We start from the raw sequence: 24,698 nt of genomic DNA, 5'->3' as shown, positions 1-24,698 counted from the left end.
GTCTTTTTTTACCCTTTCCCCCATTTCCCCCGTTTTCCCCCCATTATTTTTTCTTTTTTTTTTTCTTCATTTAACGCTGTGAAAGAGCCTTTCCTCCCTCCCCCCGCGCCCCGGGGTTGCGGCCGCTGCTGCCGGCGTTACCCATCTGCCGGGGGCTTGTAACGGGGGTTGCGGCTCTCGGGCGAAGCCTCTCCGCGCCTTAATGCGTTGTGATTAATTACCCTTCTCTGGTATGTTGAACTCCTATCTGGAGACGCTGGTCTCGGAATAAATGATTATTAATGACCCCTCTCTCTCTCTCTCTCCGCAGGTTATCTGGAGAGTTTGACAGAACCGCGTATTAGCGCAAGATGCGCATTTAGCYGATGGCCTGGATCTTAGTATTGCTGATAACTCGGGGTGGGAAAAGTCTGGCACTGGGGACATCTGTGCTAAAGGTGACTCTCCAGGGACACTGAGTTTTTGCCAGCTATCTGGATCAGCCTTTAATTCGGTTATTTTATTGGTGAGCTGCCACAGTAACTTCAATGGTGGTGCTGGAATCAAAAACCTGGCTGCGCAATAAATAAAGCCCTTAAGCTTATGTGTGATCTTGTAGAGCTGAGGGGGGATTCAAACAACTTAAATGTCGGTTTTGGATCAGTTGTGTTGAGATTGGCACTCTTCAAACTGAGACTTATGGGCATTTTTCTATTTTAATATTTTAAAAAAAGGACTTCTTTGAAAAGACAGTATGCTTTTTAAAGGAAAAAATGATCAAGGATGGATGCTCATGCATCAACTCATCATTTTTTACTAAGTGACTGTATAAAACTACTGTACAAACTACTGAGTAGGCTATAAAAATTTTTATATGCATATTGCAGTGTTTTTTATAAAAGAAAAACAATTTTAAACCTAGAAGAAAAATCTGTTTTAACCTCTCCATTCTTAATTCTATGGTATTATATGCAAAATAGTTTACAGTTTTTACTCCTGGAGAAAGAAGAATTAACTTCCTGCTGAGAGGAGTGCAAAGCTTGATGTGTATGAGGTAATAGAGATCATTTAAAATTGATTTTTGTATTAGCAAGCAGGAAAATGCACACTCAAGACTTGCTTAATTAAAAGTTCTGGTGTTTAGCAATGGAAAGCCCACAAACAAACTTCCATCTAGGTCTAGGTTCAGACCAAAAAAGGAGTGGGATCCAAGAGGATGGGAGTCCTCCAGTAAAAAGAGTAATGACAGAAATGCATGTAAGTAACAAAGTACGAGTTGTAATAAATAAATTGCCAACAATAAAGAAGGAAAACTTGGATGAATATGATGAAACTCCTGTGGAGGCTGATGGGGAAAACGCCAAGGCAAACAGTACTTCGATATCTGAGCCTTTGAATTTAAATCCTGGTTTGAAGCACACGCTGGCACAGTTCCACTTAAGCAGCCAGAGTTCACTGGGTGGACCAGCAGCATTTTCAGCTCGTTATTCCCAGGAAAGTATGTCACCCACYGTCTTCTTGCCTCTTCCATCACCACAAATAGTTTCTGGTCCACTGCTCATTCCTCCAGACAGCTCCACAGAACTCACTCAGACTATGTTAGAGGGAGAATCTATTTCTTGTTTTAAAGTTGGAGGAGAAAAAAGACTTTGCCTGCCTCAAGTTTTGAATTCGGTTCTCCGAGACTTTTCGTTGCAACAGATTAATACAGTGTGCGATGAACTGTATATATACTGCTCAAGGTGCACGTCCGACCAGCTTCACATTCTGAAGGTTTTGGGAATTCTTCCATTTAATGCTCCGTCCTGTGGGCTAATTACACTGACCGATGCTCAGAGACTATGCAATGCTTTATTACGCCCTCGCACTTTTCCTCAAAATGGCAGCTTTCTCCCTGCTAAGAACACGTTGGCCCAGCTGAAAGAGTCTGGCAGTGCCTTTGAAGTAGAGCACGAATGCTTGGGCAAATGCCAGGGTCTGTTTGCCCCTCAGTTCTACCTGCAGCCGGATGATCCGTGCATCCAGTGTTTGGAGTGCTATGGAATGTTCTCACCGCAGACGTTCGTGATGCATTCACATAGATCCCCTGATAAAAGGACCTGCCACTGGGGTTTTGAATCAGCCAAATGGCACTGCTACCTTCATATTAACCAAAAATACCTGGGAACATCGGAGGAGAGGGAACTGAAGCATCTCTTGGAGGAAATGAAGGAGAAATTCAGCGAGAAAAATCAAAAAAGAACTCGGTCCAAAGTAAGTTCACCTACTCTTGTAAAACTCATGAATCTCTTTCTGGTAACAAGTAAATATTTATCTTAGAATCCTGTTGTCTTTGTAAATGTGAATATTTGTCAARTCAAGTGTAAGTTAAATTTATAAGAGTAATTTAATTCAAAGTGCTTTGATTTTTGTTCTTTTTAAAAAGTATGCAGTCTCTGGAAAATTAGAGCTATTGTGGAAATTTTCTGTCTCCTGTTTGACCTTTGAGTATGTTGTTTTAAACTGTTGCAGCAGCTGAGGAGGAGCTTGAAAATCAAATATCATAAATTACTTTTTCGTTTGTTATTTTAACTCCAGCACATACACACGTAGCGTATGGCTACCTAGTTTGCTGGCCATCCAGTAACATCTCAGAACTTTGCATGTAGGGTAATGGTGCATTGATAAGTTCCTATTTAAAAGCCCCAAGTCTGCTTGTTCAGTAACAGCTTTTTGTTAAACAGGTTATGTCAGAACCTGTCAGAACTGTACCAGAAGAAAGGGGTTTTCGCTTCAAGTAAGGAGCTGTAGGCCAGTATCTTGACAATTGTTAATAATAGACACTGCATTTTTTTCCTAAAATACTGCTGCAAATCTTCATTGTGCTTCAGAAGTACAGAGCTTAGCTTTACCACAGAGCGCTGCTAATTTAAATAAAAAGACATGGACCAGACAAATACTGGATGTTGCTTTGGAATATATTATCCTCAAGGAAGATTTTAAGGAGAAATTGGGGCGGGGGGAGCCTTATTTGTAGATGAAGACAGAGAAACATTGAGGTACTGACTTCACAGATACTTCATGGAGATACAATTTTATTGAATGTTACTGAATTTAGAAGGTTTGAAAAGGTTCCTCCCCCACCACTATGTTTTATTTTATTATATTTAGCATTTGTAGATCTGTTCGCTGGCTACTGTTTTGATTGTATGTCTATTTTACATGTTGGATGTTTTTTCATGGATTTCAAAGTCAGCAGCACCAAAAGCAGTCCAGATAAGTGGACCCATAAAATCGACACCTTTCAGAATAAACTTCTCAAAAGTTAGTACTGCAGAAAGGCTTACAGTAACAGGTATTTTTACACTTAAGCCAGTCTGCAGTAAAGGATTTTAGCAGATCAGCCTCAGTAAAAGTTTGCAATATGGCATGCTTCCACATGCTGAATTTGCTGGAGATGCAGAAAAGTTCATGGCAGGGAGACTTCACCTCATCTGATAGACTGTGATGACAGTCTTTGTTCTTGCAATGCCAATATAAGTAATAATAGTATAATGGCTACAATGGAGGAAATAGTCTTCTGTATTCATTCCCACAAGACCTTTCATGCTGTAGATGTTGTAGAGATACTGATTATCATTTCAGCTGGTTTTTTGGTCTGTATACAGGAGCTTGAAAAGCATGAAAGATCTCATGGTCAGAAATCTACAGCCATGAAACCAGAAGCAGTATTCTGGGAATGAATACGGAAGATTATTTCCCCTGTTAGATCCACAGTACTCTTGTTTGAACAGATTATGTTATTGAACAGGCCCAAATGAGAGGGGAGAATGGTTTCTGAAGTCTTCTGTTATTGAACAGGCCCAAATGAGAGGGGAGAATGGTTTCTGAAGTCTTCTGTTAAAGACCCACATAGTTTGTTCTTATAAAGCAGCATATGAAATTAGAACGATAGATAAATGCCATGAAAATTTGAAAAAACATAAAATGATTAATTTTTTTTTCAATTCCCTTTTTTGGGGGGAGTGTTGGAGGAAGTGTCTCATAGGTATTCACCTGTGAGTCAAAAAGAAAGTCAAAAAGATTAAAAGAATATAATAGGACAGTGTTTGGAACAATACCTCTGTTCCCTTGTACTGAGGAAGTGCGAGTTGTTCAGTGGTCTTGTCTTTTCCTGTCTTTTTCTGTGGTGTGAGAGGTATTAGATACAGTATGTAGACATTACCTTTTCTTACACTCTTAGGCAAACATTTTTAGGATATTCTACTTGCTGTTCTGTCACCTTCTTCCCTTCTTTGTTGAGAAGCAGTAAATCCTCTGAAGTTTTGAGACATTTTTGAGGTTGTCTTGAAGGGTCCAAGAAGAACAGTTGCCCTTGGCCAAGCGTCTATTCCTTCCTCTCTTTTTGAGAGAAAAATAACAGATGGAAATAATAGCTTGTCTGTACAATGAGGCATAAAGCAAAAATGAGAAACTCCAATGTAATAATAATAAATTATTAATGAAATTGCCTTTCTCCTTAGCTCTAGGTTTACTCWTCTCATGGTATGCTTTTACTCTCCATGTTTTAAGAGTAGACAACGTAGGCCCTCACCTACTATTCTTAAAAAGTTAATTTCTTTCTCTGTGAAAATAAAAAAGCTGTAAGTAGTATATTTGGTTGTCATTGAGATTATCATCTTCTGTTGAGGTCTGGACTCTGCAGTGTAATATCCGCCTTCTCACTGAAACAACTCTTGCTAAATCTCTGGTGTTCTCTGTGCTGGCAGGTCCACATTCTCTTTGACTTTGCAACAGTTTCTGGTAATCACTCTGTACTGTGACTTTGGCTTCTTCAGCTAATTCTTTGAGTTGGTTATTTTGCATGAGGAAGTGCTCACAGTGTGTAGAGTTAATATCTCCTCTGAATACTTCTGTAAGTCCTAACTCTGCTTAAAAACTACTGGCTTAATGATCAGATGGAAACTACTACCTATGCCTTTATATGGAACTGTCTTTCCACTGAATTATTTAACAGTTTTTCTTTCACTCACATGGCAAATCTTTTAAGAAATTTATGAAATAAAGGCTTTCTGGGAACGGAAAGGGTCTATGGGTTATTAGTTTGCATAACGACCAGACCAGAGATTTTCTTTCTAATCCCCGATGGAAACTTTGAACATAGTCACAATACAAATTTGTATTATGACTATCTTCTCAGTTCTAGATAGATTTTTTTTATTTTTTTTCTTAACAGCTTGTATAGCTAGATTTGGAGGAAAAACAAGACTTTTTTTTTCCCCTGTAGGCTTTTCAAACAGATTAAGTAGAAATAATTCAACTGCAGGTTTACTAACTTGGATCTGTTGCATCTGTATAATTAATTAAGAACATCTAAATTAAACAGATACTTGGGTAATGATATGTGTGTGTGTGTATACAAATATATATATATATATATTTAGAAATAAAAGCTTTCTCTTTGTTTAATTAATCTGGATGATGGAGTCCTCATATGTTAGAAAAARATTTCATGTTCATTTAGAATCACCTTTCATTTTCTTTCCTAAGTAAAATTTTAAAATTCTTTTGCAAAATACACGCTAATTAAGTAGACAAAGAAGTCATTTTCCATTTGAAATAGGTGGGAGTATAAAAATTTGAACTAATAACTTGAAAATACAGATCACCTGATCCATAATGTCATACAAAATTTCATATAAAAATGTGTTAAGATGTCAGTCTTAAAACATGGGAAAGATGTGATTCAGAAATTTGTAAGTTGAAATTGGGTTACCATATAGTAGCTGTGATAGAACTAGAAGAATTTATGTGCAGTATTTAGATTATTAGCATGAGCTGAATAAGCAGAAAGAAGTTGAAATGAGTTTCAAGATAAGACCATTTTTCTAGATACATTCACTTTATTCTTAATCTGTATTATTTAAACATTTGATTATGGTTTTATTATCTTGGAGCTTAGGTTCCTTGTACCCTTACTCATTTATATCCGTTTTTGAATTGATCTGAGGGACTACTGGGATGGAGTTAAATTTCATTTTCTTTGCTAGACTTGAATTTCCCGGACAGGAAATTTTCACCAGAATGTTGTAGGCTGTGGGATTTGCTCTCTGTCATGGTTAAACRGCAGTTGATTCTGCAGGGCTTGGTATCAGCATCGTGGTTCTGGCTGGGTACTCGCTTGATGGCTAAAGAGGAAGTTCCATGACAGTTTCTTTCAGGGTGTGTAAATACAAACTTTCCTGATCATATATATGTCATAGTAGTGAAACTCATGAAGACGTTCAGATGTTAGATGAGGTTTTTGGTACAATGCGAATTTCTCTCTGTTATGTCATGTTTAATCTACAGTATCAAGATCTCTTTATTGCTGTGATGGTATTTATTTTTAGAACTGTGAAGTGATTTGAGGGGGAGGATTTTTTTTTATATATATTTGATTAAAGAGTAATTCAAAAAGAACAGATTGAAGAGGGTGATGCAAGCAACAGGAGTTTCTATGTCTGCCAAGGACTCTGCACTTTCTAGTACCCCAATTTGTTTGCACTTTGGACATATGTATTAATGTTATAGTTGTTATTCCATTGAGCAGGATTTATGCAGATGTAAATAAAATGTAGCAGTCTTCTTATTAGTGTTATGTCTTTCTTTAGATGGATTCACAACAGAGCCTAGAACTGTCACAGTGGTATCCAGTTATAAAGCAAGAAGCAGAAACTGCTACTCAACCACCCTCCTTTGTCCACCCYAGGTAACTGAATTTCCTGTGCAGAAATATGAACATTGTATATACAAGATAAATACTTCCAACTGTCTAAAGATGATTTCAACTTAAAAATGTACTTAAAACCTAAATTTTTATGAAAACTCTAAGAGATCGCACAAGTACAATTCAATCCTTTTTGTGTACTTTTTGTGTAAATATTAATGAATTGCTTATGAGTGATTTTTGGTCCTGCACTCAAGGTGTGATATATGATTTTTTTGAGGAAGAAGTAAAACTAAAATATAATTACGATTTCCCTTTTCAGAATACAAATGGCAGAAGCTAATTTTTAATCCTTCCTATTGTAACTTATTGCATGCATGTGAAAAGCTTCACAGTGCCTAGCTGCCATGAGTGCAAATTAATTTCCTTTCAAAACAGACTTGTAAAAGCTGTTTGAAGACTTTATTCCACATTAGAACAATGGCTGCAGCTGAATTGTCAATTGATTAATTTCCTAGTTTTAGAAACCAAATGCATTTCCTTAGTGTAATACACACTTTTCCCTTGCTGATGCAGACAACAGCAGTGTTTCTTGATCTACCATGTAGTTATGCATTTGCTATGTGTGAGTGAGGTCAGACTCTTGGACAGCAGCATGCATCAAAGCAACACAGACACATCATATTAATTCTCGTGCAAACATAAGTGATGGAGCTGCAGTGATGTTCCTTCAGTTTGCAATTTCTATCAGTGCTTTCSTTTAGAACCAGGAGAAAGGAAAGTATTGAAGACAGCGATGTTGGCCCCAGCACTGTCTTGTGATACTCATTATCTTGGCAGTGACCTTAAGAGGTTTGAATCCAGTCACCTTTTAATTTCAGTCTTTGTATTTAAATAAAGACTTTGTATGATTTTTTTTACCTGTGATTTTTTTTAATCAGTCGTGTTAGAAAAATCCTTGTTTGATATCCTCAAAACTCTACATGATCTCTTCAGTAAAGGTTAAGTGGATCGTTATGATTTCTTTTGCACAGGAAAAGCTTGGAAGGGAAGTACTTACTTTTCCTTGACACTTGTAGTGTTTGAAATCATGTTAAATTGAATTTACTCTTCTTTATCATTCATCATTTGCTATACCTTAGTTCTCATTCTTAATTTTACTGTTCTACTGTTTCAGTTACTACCTTTATATGTGTGATAAAGTGGTTGCCCCAAATGTGTCTCTTGCCTCACAATATAAAGAAGTTGCAAAACCAGCAGTCAGATCAGAAGTAATTAAATCCTTACCTGGACAGTCAGAGAAACAGCTCAGTAATGGGAAGCACAAAAAARGTGCTTCCTATCCAGAGCTGTCTCTTGAAGAACAGGAAAAAATGGACTTGAAAACTGGCGTGGAACAGCATAAACGTTTGGGTAAGTAGATGAATTATAATAGAAAATTATGTTGAAATCTTTYCAATTTTTATACTACATAATTAATTTAGGAAAGCTCAAGATCAAATCAGTATTTTGTGATAATTTCCCTGTCACTTCAGTTTTTCAAAAATTCTTTTGGCCTTTGTATAGTGTTCAGTTTTCTTTGCATTTTTCACTGTGAAGGTTTAATTTTCTGTGATTATTTTGCTGTCTTTTTCTTTTATCTGCAGATCCACCTGTATCAACTAATTCCTTAAAAGTTGGCAAATCTGAACGTATTTCTTCCAAAATTACTAGAGACTCTAGCCGTGGTGAAGTACGTAATCGTGTACGAACCTTGTCTCCAACTCTCATGAAGGACATCAGTTGTGAGGATGACAAGGGAAAGATAATGGAAGAAGTAATGAAAACCTACATTAAACAGCAAGAAAAACTAAATACCATTTTGCGGAGGAAACAACAGCTTCAAATGGTACAGTGGCAAACTGAATGAGTTTCATTTTTGTCAGAAAACTGATGTTAGCTTTTTGGTTCTRGAATCATTATCACAGGTTGCTATCCCTTTACAACAACAAAACACCTAGGTATTTTGTCCGCAGCTTGAATCCAGACACTGAATCTTTAATAATCCTTGTGCTTGTTAAATTAGAGCACACTAATAATTGGTATCTTTTCAGTTTGTAACTTCTCTGTTCAAGCAGCTGCTCTTTTATTTTATCCAAATAAAAACTACTACTTTTACTTGAAAATGTTTTCAAACATTTAAATATTTTTGTCAATACAGTTTGTTAAATCCTCTGAAATTTCTCAGTTTTCAGGATTTTAAAAGTGCTGACATCAGCCCTCCAGGAAGGATCTCATTGCTGCCCCCTATGAAAAGAATACTGCCTTTCTATTTCTGTTTGATAATGCCCTCCTTTTAGGGGGATTTTGTTAGTCTTTTTAGTCATGAATGGCATTAGAAACYGTTGTTTGTTTGTGATTTTTGCCTGATTTCTGTGTTACATTAACTAAGTAGTGCCCTTGTTTCTTGCATTCATTGACAGACATAAAATACATTTTTTTTCATTTTAACATTAAGTGGAGAATCAGTGAGCTTTGATAATGTCCCTGGACTGCTACTTTAAATTGTTCTGTTGTTGGAGGTAAAGCTCGTAGATAAGTTTTTAAAAAAAAATCCAACCTTTTAAAAAAGATCAAAATGCTGGAGGAAGAAGAAATGCAACACAAATGAGGCCTTTTTTTCCTCACATTTATTCTTTTTTCTGATAATTCACTTATTCTTCAAAATCTGTTTTAATAAATCAGTACTGCTTTCTGTGTTTCACTTCTGGAAACTGYAAATCGGTTTCTGGAAATTCTGTGTATTTGAAAGTATAATTTCTTTATATTGAATTGAATGTTTGCAGCAGAATTTCCACTACACTGATACACTGATGAATGTGCATGTTTTGGTCTCCYTGTTTCCAGATCTTCGTTTAAATTACAAAATCAGGTTTTGACCCTTTTGGTTCCAGAACCAAGGTGAATGTGATTGTGATCTCTTTCTTGACAGGAGGTAGAGATGTTAAACAACTCTAGAGCAATGAGGGAACTTACTGAAGAGCAGCAGAATTTACAAAAAGAACTTGAATGTTTGCAGACTGAGCATGCTCAAAGAATGGAAGAATTTTATTTTGAGCAGAGAGATCTGGAGAAGAAACTGGACCAAGTGATGAAACAAAAGTGTACCTGTGACTCCAATTTAGAAAAAGACAGAGAAGCTGAATATGCAGCGCAGGTGAGAAGTAAAAATTTGTTTCAAAACAAATTGTATTTATTGCGTTATTGAATTGTGAAGCTATTCCTAACTACCCTTTAGAGTTCCAGCAACTGAACTTTTGTTGGAGTGTTCTCTGCCACCTTAAAGTTTCATTTTCTCCAGGTGTTCTTGTTTGATATCCTATAGACTAACACCAAAGTAGGTCACACTGATAGTGTATTTATTTCYTTCTCCCTTGATTGAATCTGCTGTAGAATGCAACTTACTGAAACATTTCACCTGGTAAATATTACAGGATATTCAGATATCTGAATGATATTATTAATGAAATGTTAACCTTAAACATAGTTTGTTACATTCTTGCCATTTAAAACAATGTGTTTAATAGTCTTGCACATATTAAGCAGTCTCATTTTAATTATAGAAATAAGCTATTCATTTTTTCCATTTTATGTTTAAAAAAAAAAAAACACCTTTTTTGTCAGGTTTGTCCATACTTAGCTGCTCTTTATAGTCCTTGGTGTTAGAATCATCAATAATATTGAATGAAGCTCCTTCTGTGTTCTTGACTAAATGCTTTGATAGCCCTCTTAGGATAGGGAAAAAAATAAAAAATATATATATAGAGAGATACATATACATACACACACACACACACACACACACACACACACACACAGGTATCATGTTGATCTCCCATTCCTGCCTCTTGGGTTCATAAGTCAAAATCTGTGGAGATACTTTTTTTCTTTCACTGAGAATTTTTAACATATACCATTGTTTTTTTACGTTTGTGGTTATTTTTGCCATCCTAATAGGAAGAATCCAATTAACATAAAATACAGTCTTGAGATGGCCCTTTTTAAAATCAGTTGCAGTTCTTTTTAAATGCATTTTTTTWAAAAAAAATAAACARTCTGAAACTTAAGTTCAGTAAYGCTTTATGGTCATTTGCTCATAGTTTTATGTATTTCCTTTTCTTACTCTCTCAAAATAAGAAACAGGTAGTACTTGAGATACTAGTTTCTTCTTTATTTTTTATTTTCTGGGAGTAGGGCAGAGGCTAGCATCATAAATCCTCATGATTTAACTTCATGACATCCCACTCAATAGATTCCTAGCCTGTGCTGCCAGAAATAATCCTCTCTGACTAAGGTCTGATTTACTAAACATCTGGTACAAGCCCTATCACTGCAAGTAACAACATGTTCTAATTTATGAAGATAATTGTGTACAGCATGTTTTATATGGCTTGTAGTTTACTTCCTTTAGAGGGTAAGAACCATAGACTGTTCTCCAAAGAGGTGGTTTGTTTATTTTGTTTGTTTTGAAGTTAGACTTAAACTAAATATATTCCTTTCATGAAAGCTTACTCTCTTACTGACTGTGTTGTTCAGCTCTTCAGAAAAGTGCATTTGAACTTTTTTTCTCTGTTTATCACATCTTACAATGGACTTTGGACCTTTGATTCCAAGCAGTTGTCAGAAGTACCCCCAGCTAAACCTGAAGTGCTGGCAACAGTAACTTCCCCATGCTATGTATACAGCATTTTAAAAAGCCATATTCTGCTGTCTTCTTGAAGTAGTTGCCCAGACTACCCTCTGTCTGAGAGTTGTGGCCTGGGAGAAACCCTCTTGTACATTAAACACAATTAATAATGATAATATGTGATTTGGATCTTGGTTAAATGTCTATTCTTCTTCTTAGACCTGCAGAAGATGCACTGAGTGTCTTTCCCCTTCTTCACTTTGCTGCATCGTCTAGTTTAATTGCTGCTTTTCACCTGACAATCATAATAGGGCAGTATAACCAGTACTGGAACCTTTCCTAATCGCTGGAAACCAAAGAACAACCAGAGACAGGTCCATGTAGTATGTATCATGCTGTAACATGCAGGCAGTGGGCATTATCATACTGCACCAGTTCACATTATCAAAGTAGTGGAGACAAAAGACTCATATTAATAGCCTATTACTCTCTAAGAACTGCTTAAAAATTCCTGATTATACAAGTGAAGATGAAGGTGCATGGAATGTGGTGTTTCTTGAAAATCAACAGAGCAGTTCCTTTTCTACACCCAAGAGTTTTGCAGTTACCTACTACCACACTACTAAATGACACAAAAAATGCAAAGTTGCATAAACATCAAGCCATAATAAAACCGGAAGAATCAAAATTTTATATACATATTTAAACTCTTGGGTGTAGAAAATTAGCTGATCAGCTGATATATTTTGTCTGATGCATAAGGTACCTACCAGTTGCTTATTGAAATTAATAGTTGACCTTTGCAAAATATCTTTGCTAACATTAAATTGATGTCTCTCTCCCTCTCTTTTCTTCTCTCCCCCTCTTTGTCATTCTGAATTATTTGTGCAGCTAGCAGAATTGAGACAGAGATTGGATCATGCAGAGGCAGATAGACAAGAGCTTCAAGATGAACTGAGACAAGAACGAGAGGCAAGAGAAAAGTTAGAGGTGATGATAAAGGAATTGAAGCTACAGATCTTGAAATCTTCAAAAAATGGAAAAGGAAAATAGAAAAAATTGGAAGAGGGAAATTTGACTCTGTCTTTCAAACAGGGTGTTTTGTTTTTAATGAATTTTGAGCAGTTTATCTGTGTAATAAGAAAAAGTATTCTTTACAGATTTCTAGTTCCCAGACAAGTTCAGAGGAAGATATATATATATATAAATATATGGAGATAGAAACATAGGTATAACATTTTAGATTTTCCTAACCAATGGAAATCTGCATTTATTTGTACTGATGTTTTTCCCAAACTATGAAAAATATGAAACTCTTTAAAATGATCAGTTTCTGTCTATTTCTAATGCAGTCTTGAGGGCTCTGTATCTTTTARAAAACAGCGTTGTATGTTAAAATATGTATGGTGATCTTTATTTTGCTATCAATTGCACATTCAGTTATAAAAGTACATTAAATTTTTTTTTTAATTCTTTGAGATCAAAAATAGTGTGAGTTTCAGTGAAAACTAATGTGTTCTTTCTCTCCCTGGAAAGCAAAGACAACTTTTCATTTGCAGAGTAATGTTCAAAATTGCCAGGATGATGAAAGATGATTGATCATCAGAAATGATTTACTAGCTTGATTTTTTTTTCCCCGTAATTTCCATTGTGTGAATTGTCAAGCTGGTCTTTTTCACTGTTTGCTATTTAACAACTCAGTATTGGTCTAAAGAGTTTTAGAACCACCATTTTGTTACCATGCTGGAAGAAGAAAACATTAGGCTTTTTTGCAAAGACCAGCAATCAAAATGGAATCTTTAAAAATATTAAATTTAAATTTAAAATATTCTCTTACATTTTCTTCTGTGTAGCAAATATGAAAGAAATATTAACAAAAGGGTGGAGGTCTTCTTTCTAGACTGTGAGAAAGCTTGGATAACAGTGTTTTTCAGATATTAATGTTCTCAAAAAAATAATATTTAAAAAACATGGATTAGTTTATTTAATATCCCATGTCTCCACACTTCCAGCTTCTTGCTAACTTCTGGATTTTTCATCCATTGCATACAGCAAGCCTCAAATGACATTGTGGTAACTGTTTAGAAAAATCTAATTCTGAGAGATGGCACTTTGAAAATCATTTTGATAGTTCCTGTATTTGAATGGCATGGTAATATTACCATGATTTAAGAAATACAGCATGTTTGTTAAGCTATAATATTTGAAAATGTGTAACTGTACAGAATTTCTGTTTTGTATATATATAACATTTACTTGAGTACTTCAGAAGTCTGGCTCCTGATGGGTTAAACGCATGACTACAAAGCTGGATGAAGAAACACATTTTTGCACTTCTCCAAAAAGTTTGATACAGCTGACAGTTGTTAGCTGATTATGTCAATGATAAGAAATATTTTAATAGTCTTAATATTTCACTACATAATTTTAATCTGTGCTCTAGCTTCTGGTGTTTTTAAGGTATTTAAGATTGTTATTATCTTAAAAATTCAGTTAATTTTGGATGAAACCACTTGTAAAAGCTTAGTGTTGATTTTTATTCTGAACTAGTAAAACTGAAGACTTTGCATTCTTTTTCTTTCCTCTTTCAGAGAGAATAACTGTATATACAAAGATAAAATTGCACAGATCTTAAATGAGAAACATGGTGATTAATTAAAGATAAATGTCACGGAGTCATAGAATGTTTCTTTTATAGCTCTGCATAATTTATGGACTGTGTTATATTTACACTGAGGATTGTATCAGATTAGACAAAATATGAAACAAATTTTTGGGGGGTAAATCATTGCTTTTTTTAAAAACAAGCCTATCTTCACAGCATAGTGATGGTTTGCAAGGAAAGGTTCTGAGTWTAAATGATTCCTGTTGTGTATTCACCATTTGCTTTAAAAACACAATGAATGTTTTATTACAGTGATAACCAAAAACAGTGGCTATAGTAGAAAGCAATCTTGGTAAAAGCATGAATATTAGGCACTGGAGCTTGAAGTAGTCTAATATGATTGACAGAATTGAACTTGGGATTAGCTAGATTGGCAAGTAAAAAACTGTTCTGGGAGACTTTAAGTTACGTAGTTTCACCCAGGTATCATCAAAGATCAAAACATACGATTTCTAGTTAATTTTCAATACCTGTTTTGAACCAGACTCGTTCAATTGTCAGTGTAAAGCCAAACAGTCATTTAATATAGGTGAAATAACTGATTTGCCGCAGTATTTTTTATCTTAGCAGTTGAATGTGCAGACTCCTCACAGGATTATTTTATTAGAAAACTGTATGTTCAGTTTTCATTCAGATCTTGTCGAGCTTGTGATTTCAGCTAAAATTTTCCATTTTGCCACTGGTTGATGTTCACCAGTGCTAATCGCAGTGGAGTGCTAGTGTAGCCAGGGTTTCTGTGCCTTAGCCCGCACTTCAACCATCTGCCAACATCGGTTCTACTGGCTGCTGCAGCAGACCATTGAAATGCTGGTGGCCACAGGATGTGCTTACAGTTTCACTGCTAAAAGAACTCAAGCACCTATAGCAAGTTTTAGTAATTCCRGCTGCAGATAAGGCCTCCTAATACTTTTAAAACACTTGGCTGAAAAAGCTAATTGAACATGTATTAAAAGGACTTACAAAGTAGCCCTGTAAATATTCCATATAATTATTCTAAGGTTAGAATGAATTTTAAATTATTGTAATGGTCTTAAAATTACTTTGAGGTTCTTTACACAAATAATTTTCAAATGTGTAGACTTAATTTTATACTGATTTTAAGTAATAATGTATACATAAATGTGCCATAGATTTTGTGCATCCACAGTCATTGAAAGATAGTTTTTTAGTAAATTGTAAATAATACTGTATAAGTTCTAGAACAAATAGTTACGTTGACCTTTTTCCACTATCTTATACCTGTTGTTGAATGGTTTATTTTATGGCCTAATAAGAAAACTGGGAATGCACACTTAAGGACTCCCCGACCACACTTAAGTGCACACTTAATGAAACTAATTCTGTTAATAGGAACTTCCTCTTAGTCATAGGATGCTCATTTTGTGTGTTAATATTGTTTTACATTCAGTTTTTGCTTGCTGATCTTGTAGGCAGGAAGTCTGTTTCCCAGATTGTTTTGACATTAATCTTTTAGGAAAAAATCCTAAAATTGCTCATAATTCTAAAAAGTTGCAAAAGCTGCATCTGAACACCTAGGCTAGAATCAAAGTTGCCTAGTGTACTTTTTGGAACAAAGTAATTAGGATTCAGAGTGAACATCTAGTTTGCTCCTATACTTAAAAGAGAACATTCATGTGCTTTATATACTCAGCAAGGAAATGTAAGAACTTGAGAGAGTAAAATTCTTGTTATATTGGCAGGCTGAAGCACCCTTGTTCTCAGTGTAACCGTGTATCCCTAGACAAAAGAGATCTAAATCTCCGAACTTAACTAAATCTGTATCTCAGTTTTTGTAAATCCTATTGTTTCTTTTGGGTAGTTAGGTACATGCAGTTATGTTTCACGTTCTTAAACTAATTTTATTCTATATTTAATATATTAATAGCTTAGATGTAAAATCATCTGTGTATAGTAAAGGCATAATGCAATTAGTGAAGTAGGAAAAGTTGAGTGGGAGCATAAAGCTCCTGGTGGCCTGAAAAGATAGGGCTTGGCCCATATCACAGCTGTTTATTCATACACTCTTGATTTGTATTGGGGAGGGGATAGCCCTAATGTGTTATGAAATTTTTGGAAAACTTTCCTAGAATTAGTTGTGAAGTTGGCCTTGAAATGCYGTCATGGTCAGCTTCCTGAAATTCCCTTGTTTGTAGAATATATATTTTGATTGTCAGTAAAGGTAACAACTTTGTATTTTTTCTGCACTTAATTCATGTAATTAATCCACACAACAGAGTTTTCTATACTTTGGTGAAGTAGACAAAAGATATAATTATATCTACTTGTTAGTCTGTGCTTGCAATATTTCAGTATTTTTATCTAGTCTGTCAACAGTAAGCAGCAAAAAGCTGCAGATTTCAATGATTTTTTTTCCTGCTCATTACATTTGTAGTTTGAGAAGTAGTCACCAGTGGTTTTATTACAGAAAGCTCATAGGAATTTTTATTTACTGCATCTTTCTCTTTCAAAAAGACATCAATTTCTTAGCTTTTGTGAAAGTAAACTGTTAKGCTTACAAATTGCATGATAATTTCATACCATGTCTCCATTATTTATATATTTTTTTTCAGAGTTAGTGTTTCAGTTGGAAAATGCTTGAAAAATACGAGTTTGAAGCACTTCAAGCACAGCAAACATGGTTTAAAAATTAATTTGTTACTTGAAAATTGATTAAATGTAACAGTATCAATTGAAAAATTTTTCATCAAAAATAGATACCTCACTTAAAGGAAAGCACAGCTGTACTGTATTTAAAATAATTCTAGGAAATAATAAAAAGAGTTGGTCTAAAATATTTTGTTGCAGTTCTGTTGCCTTCTGTAATTGACAAAATCTGTTTCTGTGTTTTCATACTCACTCTTGAAGGTATTTGTTGATATACCAATATAATTAATCTTAAATTACAGAAGATAGCTGCAAACACGAAGAGTCTGTCTTAGCTCAAGGCAACAGGTTGAACAACTATGCTGAAACTGTAGTAAAAACCTGAGGAAATGTTCAATGCATTCAACAATTCTTAATACTTTGCCAATGATGTACAGTTTTATTGCTAGAGTTGCTGTGGTTGCATTACATGACACACAAAACTGTCCTCTACCTCACGTGAGATTAACAGATATTTTATATGGTTTTAGTAAACAAGATGCATCTATCTGGTCACTTAGTTTACAAATTTTGAATTATATTTATTGAAACATGACATACTGTGCTCTTAGCTTATACCTCAATTGTATTTTGTGCTGTTATCCATCTTCATGCCCTGTAAATACCCTGTATAGATGGTGGATTCAAAAACAAATAAAGATCTGTAATGTCAAAACACTTGTCGTCTTAATATTTTTGTACACTGGGTTATAAACTTGACATTTTGGAAGATGTTTTAACAACATCCTGCTTTTCTGAGGAGGACTGTGTCTTCCTTGCTCTGATTACAGTAAGTTAAAACCTATTTACATTGAAATTTGCTAACAGAATTCCCATTGCCATAAGCAGGTCCCCAGTTTTCTATTAGAAAAGATATTTTTAGCAAAATCTACAAGATCAGTGTCCCTCCCTGACAATGAGTTCATTCTCTAAAACTCCTACAGCTCTGTGGAAAATATTATTGACACTAACACTTCTGTGYATTTTGACCTAAAGTTGATGTTTGTATTTATAAGTGTAAGTRTAAGTCCTTGTATGTTGGGCATGTTTTCTGGTGCACGGCTTTTGTTGCTACTTGACTACTTCAGCAATATTCCAGGTGTTCACACCTCTCCATAATAGATTAGCAATTAATAAGATAAAAACACGTATTACCATATAAAATGCTAAGGGTTATAAAGGATTTAAGATTAAAAGATGAGATTTATACTTACTTTGCTGAAAACAAGACTTGTATTTACTGCTGATTGAAAATCTGCCTGGCAGTAACTCCCATCAGTTTCTAGGTTTTGTAAATCGAATGATTGTCAGCAATTCTTTCCTCTACTATCTGGAAGCTTAAGTAGCAGAAAACTAAGAATGGGAGAGACTGGAGGGAGGCAAGGGGAAAAGGAGGAGTTGGTGCTGTTGACCATACATGAATGGCTTCTCCATTGAACATCCCCAGTTACAGCAGGAGGCCAGATTGTATCGGTCATTTAAAGAAACTTACAGTGTCTTTTTTTAAGGAACAACTTCTGCTAATTATAAACTTTTGGAGATTTTGTAGGTGGTTTTATTGCTACTGGGGTTTTCCACATAAGCATGCACAGTCACAGCATAGCCTTACATATTTGTCCTTCGCACAAAGCCAGAGCGGAAGGTGTTATGTCCTTGTTTTAAGGTACTGGTCTTGTATATGGGAAATCCTCATTATGTTTCAGAGAATCTCAGACCTTCAATGTTACCATGTACAGTTATCCTCATTTTACAGATAAAGAGAGAAATGATGCAGTACCAAACAGGATGAAGATGAAATCAGTAATATTTTGATGAGCTCAACTTTCKGTATGGAAGAAAATGAACAACTAGCTACACAACTTAAAGGCTTAACCCTTCGCTACACCATGTTTGTTTATGCTTCTCCTCCTGTATTTTTGTTCTACTGTATTTCCAAACAAAGGAGAAGCTACCATGCTGAAAAACCACGTAAACAAAAAGTTTAGGTGAGTCACTTCTATGAAAAAAAATCATTGAATGTTGATAGCTTGTGTAAATAGGTATGGCTAATTGTAACTGATGTCATTTGCCAGAGAAAACACTAAATGTTGATCATAGAAAAATGCTTAAATAATGAGATAAAAGAGTATGAGTTTTAAGATTCACACTGTTGCTGCAGTAAATGCATGGGTAGCAGTTGCTTTTAAAATGGTGAATTTTAAGAATATTGCCCTAAATATTTCATCAGTTTATTTAGCATATGGCTGATAGCTTGTTGTTCTTTATTTTTTATTGATCTTGTGAGCTGTGCTTTTTTATTGAATGTTCACTTACATTCACTTCAAGACTTGTGGTATTCGTCACCACACTGGTGAAAGAGTGAATGCCTCTTATCTCTATTAACATTAACTAGCCTATCTATATGGGCATCAAACTGATTGCCATTGAATAATAATCTTTATTAAGGTGTCAGCTGCCGTGCATATGCTTTTTGAGAACTGTGTAAAGGAAAATGTGTTAGCATAAACAGCCTTTGTGGTTCAGGGCTTGGTCTCGTAACTGCAGGAGACTGAATCGGAACTACAGAAAAGTTTGGCAGATCTGAACTGGAAGATACAACCATCAAACGAGGTGAGTAACTGTCAGGGGCATATGCCTGTTTTTAAGCTGCAGTGGACTGTACAGCTAGAGTATCGTTAGATGATAGAGGTTGGAACTGATCATCCCAAAGTGGCGAAGCATTCTTGCATCCGGTACTAGCTGAAAACCARTATTAAGCTATGTGCATTTACACTTGTTACAAACGGATTCAATTTACRTGATGATATAAATTCAGATGGAGGAAATGCTAGACTGAGCAAATGTAAATTGAGTCAACTAAGGGGGGGGAGGCAGGAAGGTGTTAGTTTGTCAGATTGTCTCATCTCAAATTCAGGAGATGATGCCTGATCTGTTGAAGGCAATTGCATGTTCTAAGAAGTGGGACAAATACAGGTTTCACTTGAGAGATGACACGTTTGTCTGCTGAATAATAAATGAACCAGCATATTTTGGGGAGAAAGGCTCAACCCATCTAGGACCGCAGACAGTGTCAGGTGGGAGTTGGCTGTAAGCAATCGCACGCCCCATCGGAAAGGGGTACGATAGAAGAATAAACTCTGCGGGGGGGTGGAATTACTGGCAGGGTAAACAGCACAAAAATCCAGGGAAAGGCAGCTGGCAGCATGGCCTCACGAAGCTGCAATAAACTGGATATAGAAAAGTCTCCAAGGAGCATAATCAACCACATAAACGTGGAAGCAACTTTTAAATTTGTATATATTCTAGAAAAACTCCTCTGCGATTTTATTACYACTTAAAGATAATTATCAGCCCTGTAGTACTATTTACATAGTAACTACAGTGTTTTGAGGAAGCTTGGACAAAATGAAATTGTGTCCATGTGTCCTTGAATCTAAAGAACACATGACAACTGAAGYTTAGGATGGACTTGTTGTTACTTGTGTTTTTGTATGTAGTTTGTGTGTTAAGGAATAGGAAAAAAATACCTTCTGGGTGAAGAGCAGGATGTATTTCATTCATGACATCTTAAYGCTGGAGTGTAGTTTCCAGTACTTCTTTTTCATTAACAGCTGTAGGAATAAAACACATTTATTGGTCTCTAATTTTCTTCCTGTCAGATTTTCCTTTTTTTAATGTAATGCTAGAAGTACTCCACTAGTGGGCTCTGCAGGCAAGTTTTATTTGTAGTCCTCCAAACTTTTCCTTTGCAAATTTGCAAGCACTGGTGGATGCACCTCTATGCATTTTATTARGAATGTGCTGGCATCCAATAATATGTATGTGTAGTAAAACCAGGAAAATATCCTATCTGCCGAGATATTCCTCCTGACTCAGAAGTGTATGTGAAGTTTCTCTGCTCGTGACCTTTTGAAGTGTACTGTTCCTTGTTTTACCTTGTTTTATGGAATAGACTAAAATTTGCAAACCTAGTAAGTCTGAGTAAAAAGCCACTTCTCCTAAATTTTAGGATTCAAAAGTGGAAATAAGATGCTGTTAAAAATTTATTCAGACATTCTGAGTGCTACTCGGGCACAAGTAGAGACMACATAGTGATGTATCTTTTATGTTTTTGCAGCTACTGAAAACATCAGAAAAGAAAGGAAACGAGACTGATTTTGGCCACTTACTGCAGGAACGCTGATTGATTCCATCCCTCGTGTAACTCTGCCCATGTTTCGCGCCTGTTTCCAACAAGAAATATCAGTGTGATCGTTCGTCCTCAGCTCGGCAACATTGCTCTAACGTGCATTTCTTTTTTCTGGAATTTCTGTAGCCAGATTGTTTGCAKTTAAGCGAAGTAGTCTGTTCTCGGTTTTAAGGTGTCAGTTCAGCCGGAGAAAAAGAGAACAGTTCTCTTAACAAACAGGCAGCAAGTTCCTAGTTACAGAGAACTGGCTGCCCGAGAGCGGTCCCAGTAGCCAAGTCCCTTTCCCCTCCTTCTCCAGGCTGGGGCGACAGGAGATGCCATTCTGCACCTCCTCCTCTCCCCATCCTCCTTCCCCCCGATAACGGGGAGAAGTTGGGGCCCCCGGGTTGCTCCTCCCCTGCGCTCGCGGGGCCGGAGGCAGCTCTAACCCCTCCCCGGGAGTGAGCTGGGCAGCGGCAGCTCCCTGTGAGCAGCAGTGCTCAGGGACCTCTCCGTGCCAAACGCCAGTCCCCGCTGCTCCCAGCGGCTGGGGTTGCGGCGGCGGGCTTGCCCCGAACTCAGCTCTCTGCTTTACTGAAACTTTCTGTGTGCTTTCCTTTCCAGCTGCCTGCCTTGCTAGACTCAGKGAGCGACATGGTGGCCACCTGCTTGCACCTGGCTGGATTTGTCTGCAGCTTCATTGGGTGGATCGGGGTGGTTGTCGCAACGGCCACCAACGACTGGGTGGTGACGTGCGGCTACACCATTACCACCTGCAGGAAGATGGACGAGCTGGGATCCAAAGGGCTCTGGGCGGACTGCGTCATGGCCACGGGCCTCTACCACTGCAAGCCCCTCGTGGACATCCTCATATTGCCAGGTGCGTATTCCCCATCCTCCCTTCCCCACGGCGGTGCGGGGAGAAAGGTCGATCCGCCCGGGGCAGCTCCTGCTGCTGGGTGAGTCAACGGCAGAGCTCCATCAACCTCGTCTCTGCCAGAAGTGGTCCAATAAAATATGCCAACAAATTTGAATGATAGCTCACAACATGATTTTCATTAAATTGGGCCTGTTCTAATTATATCTGGGTATAGTATCTTATGCTATTAAAGCCCACTTAATGCTACCAATCATTGCACTTAATACACTCTTGCCATTCACTTCGCCTCTCTCATCTAGGCTGTTGTATTGCAAAACAAAATGGTGTATTAAGATACGATACAGTATTTTAAAGGATATAGACGTTCCATCTAGTTTTGCCTTGAGAGGAACTGTTACAAATATTAAAGATCAATTCCTTGAAATGATTTTGAGGATAATGAATCTAATCAGGATCTATTATTAATGATGCTATCACTTTTAATCTTTTGGCAGATTGTCATTAGTCTTCACGTTCTTGTACTTTCTACTTGTATTAATGCAAGGCAGAACTTTTACACAGCAAACAGATATAACTATACTTAATTTATCTTGATATTTTCTAATTATATAGTAATTTTCATCTAGTTTTACACTAAAGCAAAACTTTAGCAAGATTTTCCATCAATATTAATATATCTTTTGAACTAACTAAACTTGACAAAATCCTTGTGTGATCTTGTCTGTGTACATTAATGATTTTATCTATTTCAATCACTGTTAGCTTTATAGGGTTTTTTTTCCTGTATGTGCTGTGTTTTCAGCTGCTCGTCATCTGCACATAGTGTTTCAGAGACTTTCAGTCCTGCCTGGTAGATATAGACATTCCTCATTAGTTTTCTTTCATTTTTTTCCTTATTTGTTTTTTTTTAATTATTGTGAAAAGAATCTTACCAAGCCTAGAAAGATTACTTCTGAACTTCTCTCTGATATAAGCCCTAGTCTGTATAATACTGTTTAACAATATTGCATCTGTCAGAATTGCTCCTGTTCTCCCCTTTTGTGTGTACTTTTAGTAGATTTACCTTTGTTATTGCTACTGTCGTCCGATAYGGTAGTAAAGACAGAGAAAAGACTTGCCCTGAAGAAACGTTGTTTAATTGAATTTAATAAATAGGTAAATAAACCCTTCAGCAACAGAAAACAAGGTTTCTATTCAGGAGGAATAGATCATAAAACAAGATGCTTCTGCTTTTAACTTCTTGATGCCCATAGCTGCCCCYGACAGAAACGTATCTTTGTGTGTCTGGTAGCTGAAATGTGCAGAGCATCTTCCACGGACTGAGTCAAGTCCTTAAAACCAACGTGTTTGTGTTCTTGTTTAATTGGGACCCGTCACACAGAAAGCACACTGGGCTTTGGGACCTACTTTATTACCAGGTCTCTTTTTCTGCCCTGCACTGATGAATGAATTTCGTTCATCGAAAAATGAAGCAAATATTCAGGATACAGAGCCTGTATGTCCAGGATGAGTAAAATCCTGATTCCTGGTCTCTTACTTGTATGTCAGTAGTTCTTGCTCGAGATCCCTGTTTGCTGTTCCTCTCTGAGTCCTCATGAAACTCCATGTCTGCRTGCAGTTTCGTTTCCTTAATAGAAAGGGAAAGAGCCAGGGTGCTTGCTCTGTTGAGACCATCTTGAGAGCTGGCGGAGGCTCACCAGGCACGGCAGCAAATCTTACGCTGATCTCTTTTTATTTTGCATGCAGGTAATGATCTGTCTTTTATTTATGTAGGTATGTATGTACATAATTGAATACACTGTTATACAGAGCCCTTCGCAGACTAATATAAATCAGGGCCCTGACCGGCACACTCATGGTCTCAGGCCCCTATCGTCCCTCGCCGCCTCGTGTCAGGCGGCCGTTGCGAGGGAGGCAGGAAGGTCAGGAATAACAACCCTGATGAAATGCCAGGGGATCCAGCGATATCCATGGGGATCCAGAGGAACAATCTGGCCGTCAGTTAGGAGAACTCAACCAGCTCCGAGAAGTTCAGTCRTTTTTCTTCCCTAACTCCGTTCCAGCGGTCAGCTCGAGCCAGAGGACCCTCAGCTATCGGGCTGACCCGCTGATGTGCAGCGTGGGTAGGTGACTTGGACTGCTGAGCGTCCCCCTCTCTCCCAGGCCAACAGTCCTCACCCCCTCAGCGCCGCTGCCGCCGGTTCTACAGACCGGCACGTTTTAGGAATGGTCTTAAACTAGCCAGCAYGCCTCCGACGGATACTGTGGACCTTTTCTGGTCATAGCAAGCCATTCTTTAAGACTACAAACTCTTGTTTACTCAAGACTGTCTCTCAAATGAATTGGGAAAACATCTTCCCAGATGTTTCCTTTTCTGTTCCTTCCCTGATTCCCAATGCCGTGCTGGAAAGAGCTTGTGTTTTCCAKGCAGTGCTACTTATTTCATGGAAAATTTTGAACTCGCACGTCCCATGCTCATGCACTAACCACCGTAATGCAGTCTCTCTGTCTTATGCCGGGTGAATRCTTAGTCATTTACGCAACGAATTGAACCCCCCTGCCATATGCCAGGCAAGTGTCTGTCCCAAGGTCTCCTCTTGTGCTCGGTAGTCAGAGTCCTGTTCCTTGCCTTGCCAACAGGGTACGTCCAGGCGTGTCGAGCGCTGATGATCGCCGCCTCGGTTCTGGGTCTTCCAGCCATCTTCTTGCTGATAACGGTCTTGCCCTGCATCCGGATGGGCCACGAGCCTGGAGCCGCCAAGTACCGGCGTTCCCAGCTGGGAGGAATCCTCATCATCCTGCTGGGTGAGGCGCCCGCGGGCGTGCGGGGCGCAGCGGGGCGGAGGGGGCTCCGCCGCGGCGCGTTTGCCTGAGAACGGGGTTGTCCGGCCGAGGCCGACGGCGCTGCCGCTGTCTGCGGGGCGAGCGGCCGGCGACGGCGCGAGGCGGGGGACGGGGAGGGCGGGTGAGGGGCGAGGAGGGCCGCCAAACCCTGCCGTGCCTCGTCCG

General features: G+C 37.6%; 2 protein-coding genes across 2 annotated transcripts in view; both read left to right on the top strand.

Moving 5' to 3' along the window:
• Positions 1-293: 293 nt before the first annotated feature.
• Positions 294-17,319, top strand: SKIL (SKI like proto-oncogene). The gene is made up of 6 exons (XM_085322298.1): positions 294-2,232; positions 6,612-6,709; positions 7,845-8,080; positions 8,314-8,555; positions 9,639-9,863; positions 12,225-17,319. The coding sequence occupies exons 1-6, from the start codon at positions 1,126-1,128 to the stop codon at positions 12,384-12,386; spliced, it is 2,070 nt and encodes a 689-aa protein (XP_085178424.1). The 5' UTR covers positions 294-1,125; the 3' UTR covers positions 12,387-17,319.
• Positions 17,320-21,318: 3,999 nt separating this feature from the next.
• Positions 21,319-24,698, top strand: part of CLDN11 (claudin 11) — a 10,754-nt gene continuing 7,374 nt past the window's right edge. Inside the window, exons 1-2 of the mRNA XM_085322301.1 lie at positions 21,319-21,689; positions 24,330-24,494. Of these exons, the coding sequence (XP_085178427.1) occupies positions 21,464-21,689; positions 24,330-24,494 (391 nt within the window). The 5' untranslated portion in view covers positions 21,319-21,463. The remainder of the gene's footprint in view (positions 21,690-24,329; positions 24,495-24,698) is intronic.

The sequence above is a fragment of the Rhea americana genome, unplaced genomic scaffold (assembly GCF_003343005.1).
Source record: "Rhea americana isolate MKP2758 unplaced genomic scaffold, rheAme1 scaffold_76, whole genome shotgun sequence".
Taxonomy (NCBI): domain Eukaryota; kingdom Metazoa; phylum Chordata; class Aves; order Rheiformes; family Rheidae; genus Rhea; species Rhea americana.
The sequence above is the reverse complement of the archived record's forward strand: the minus strand, read 5'-3'. Positions and strand labels throughout refer to the sequence as shown.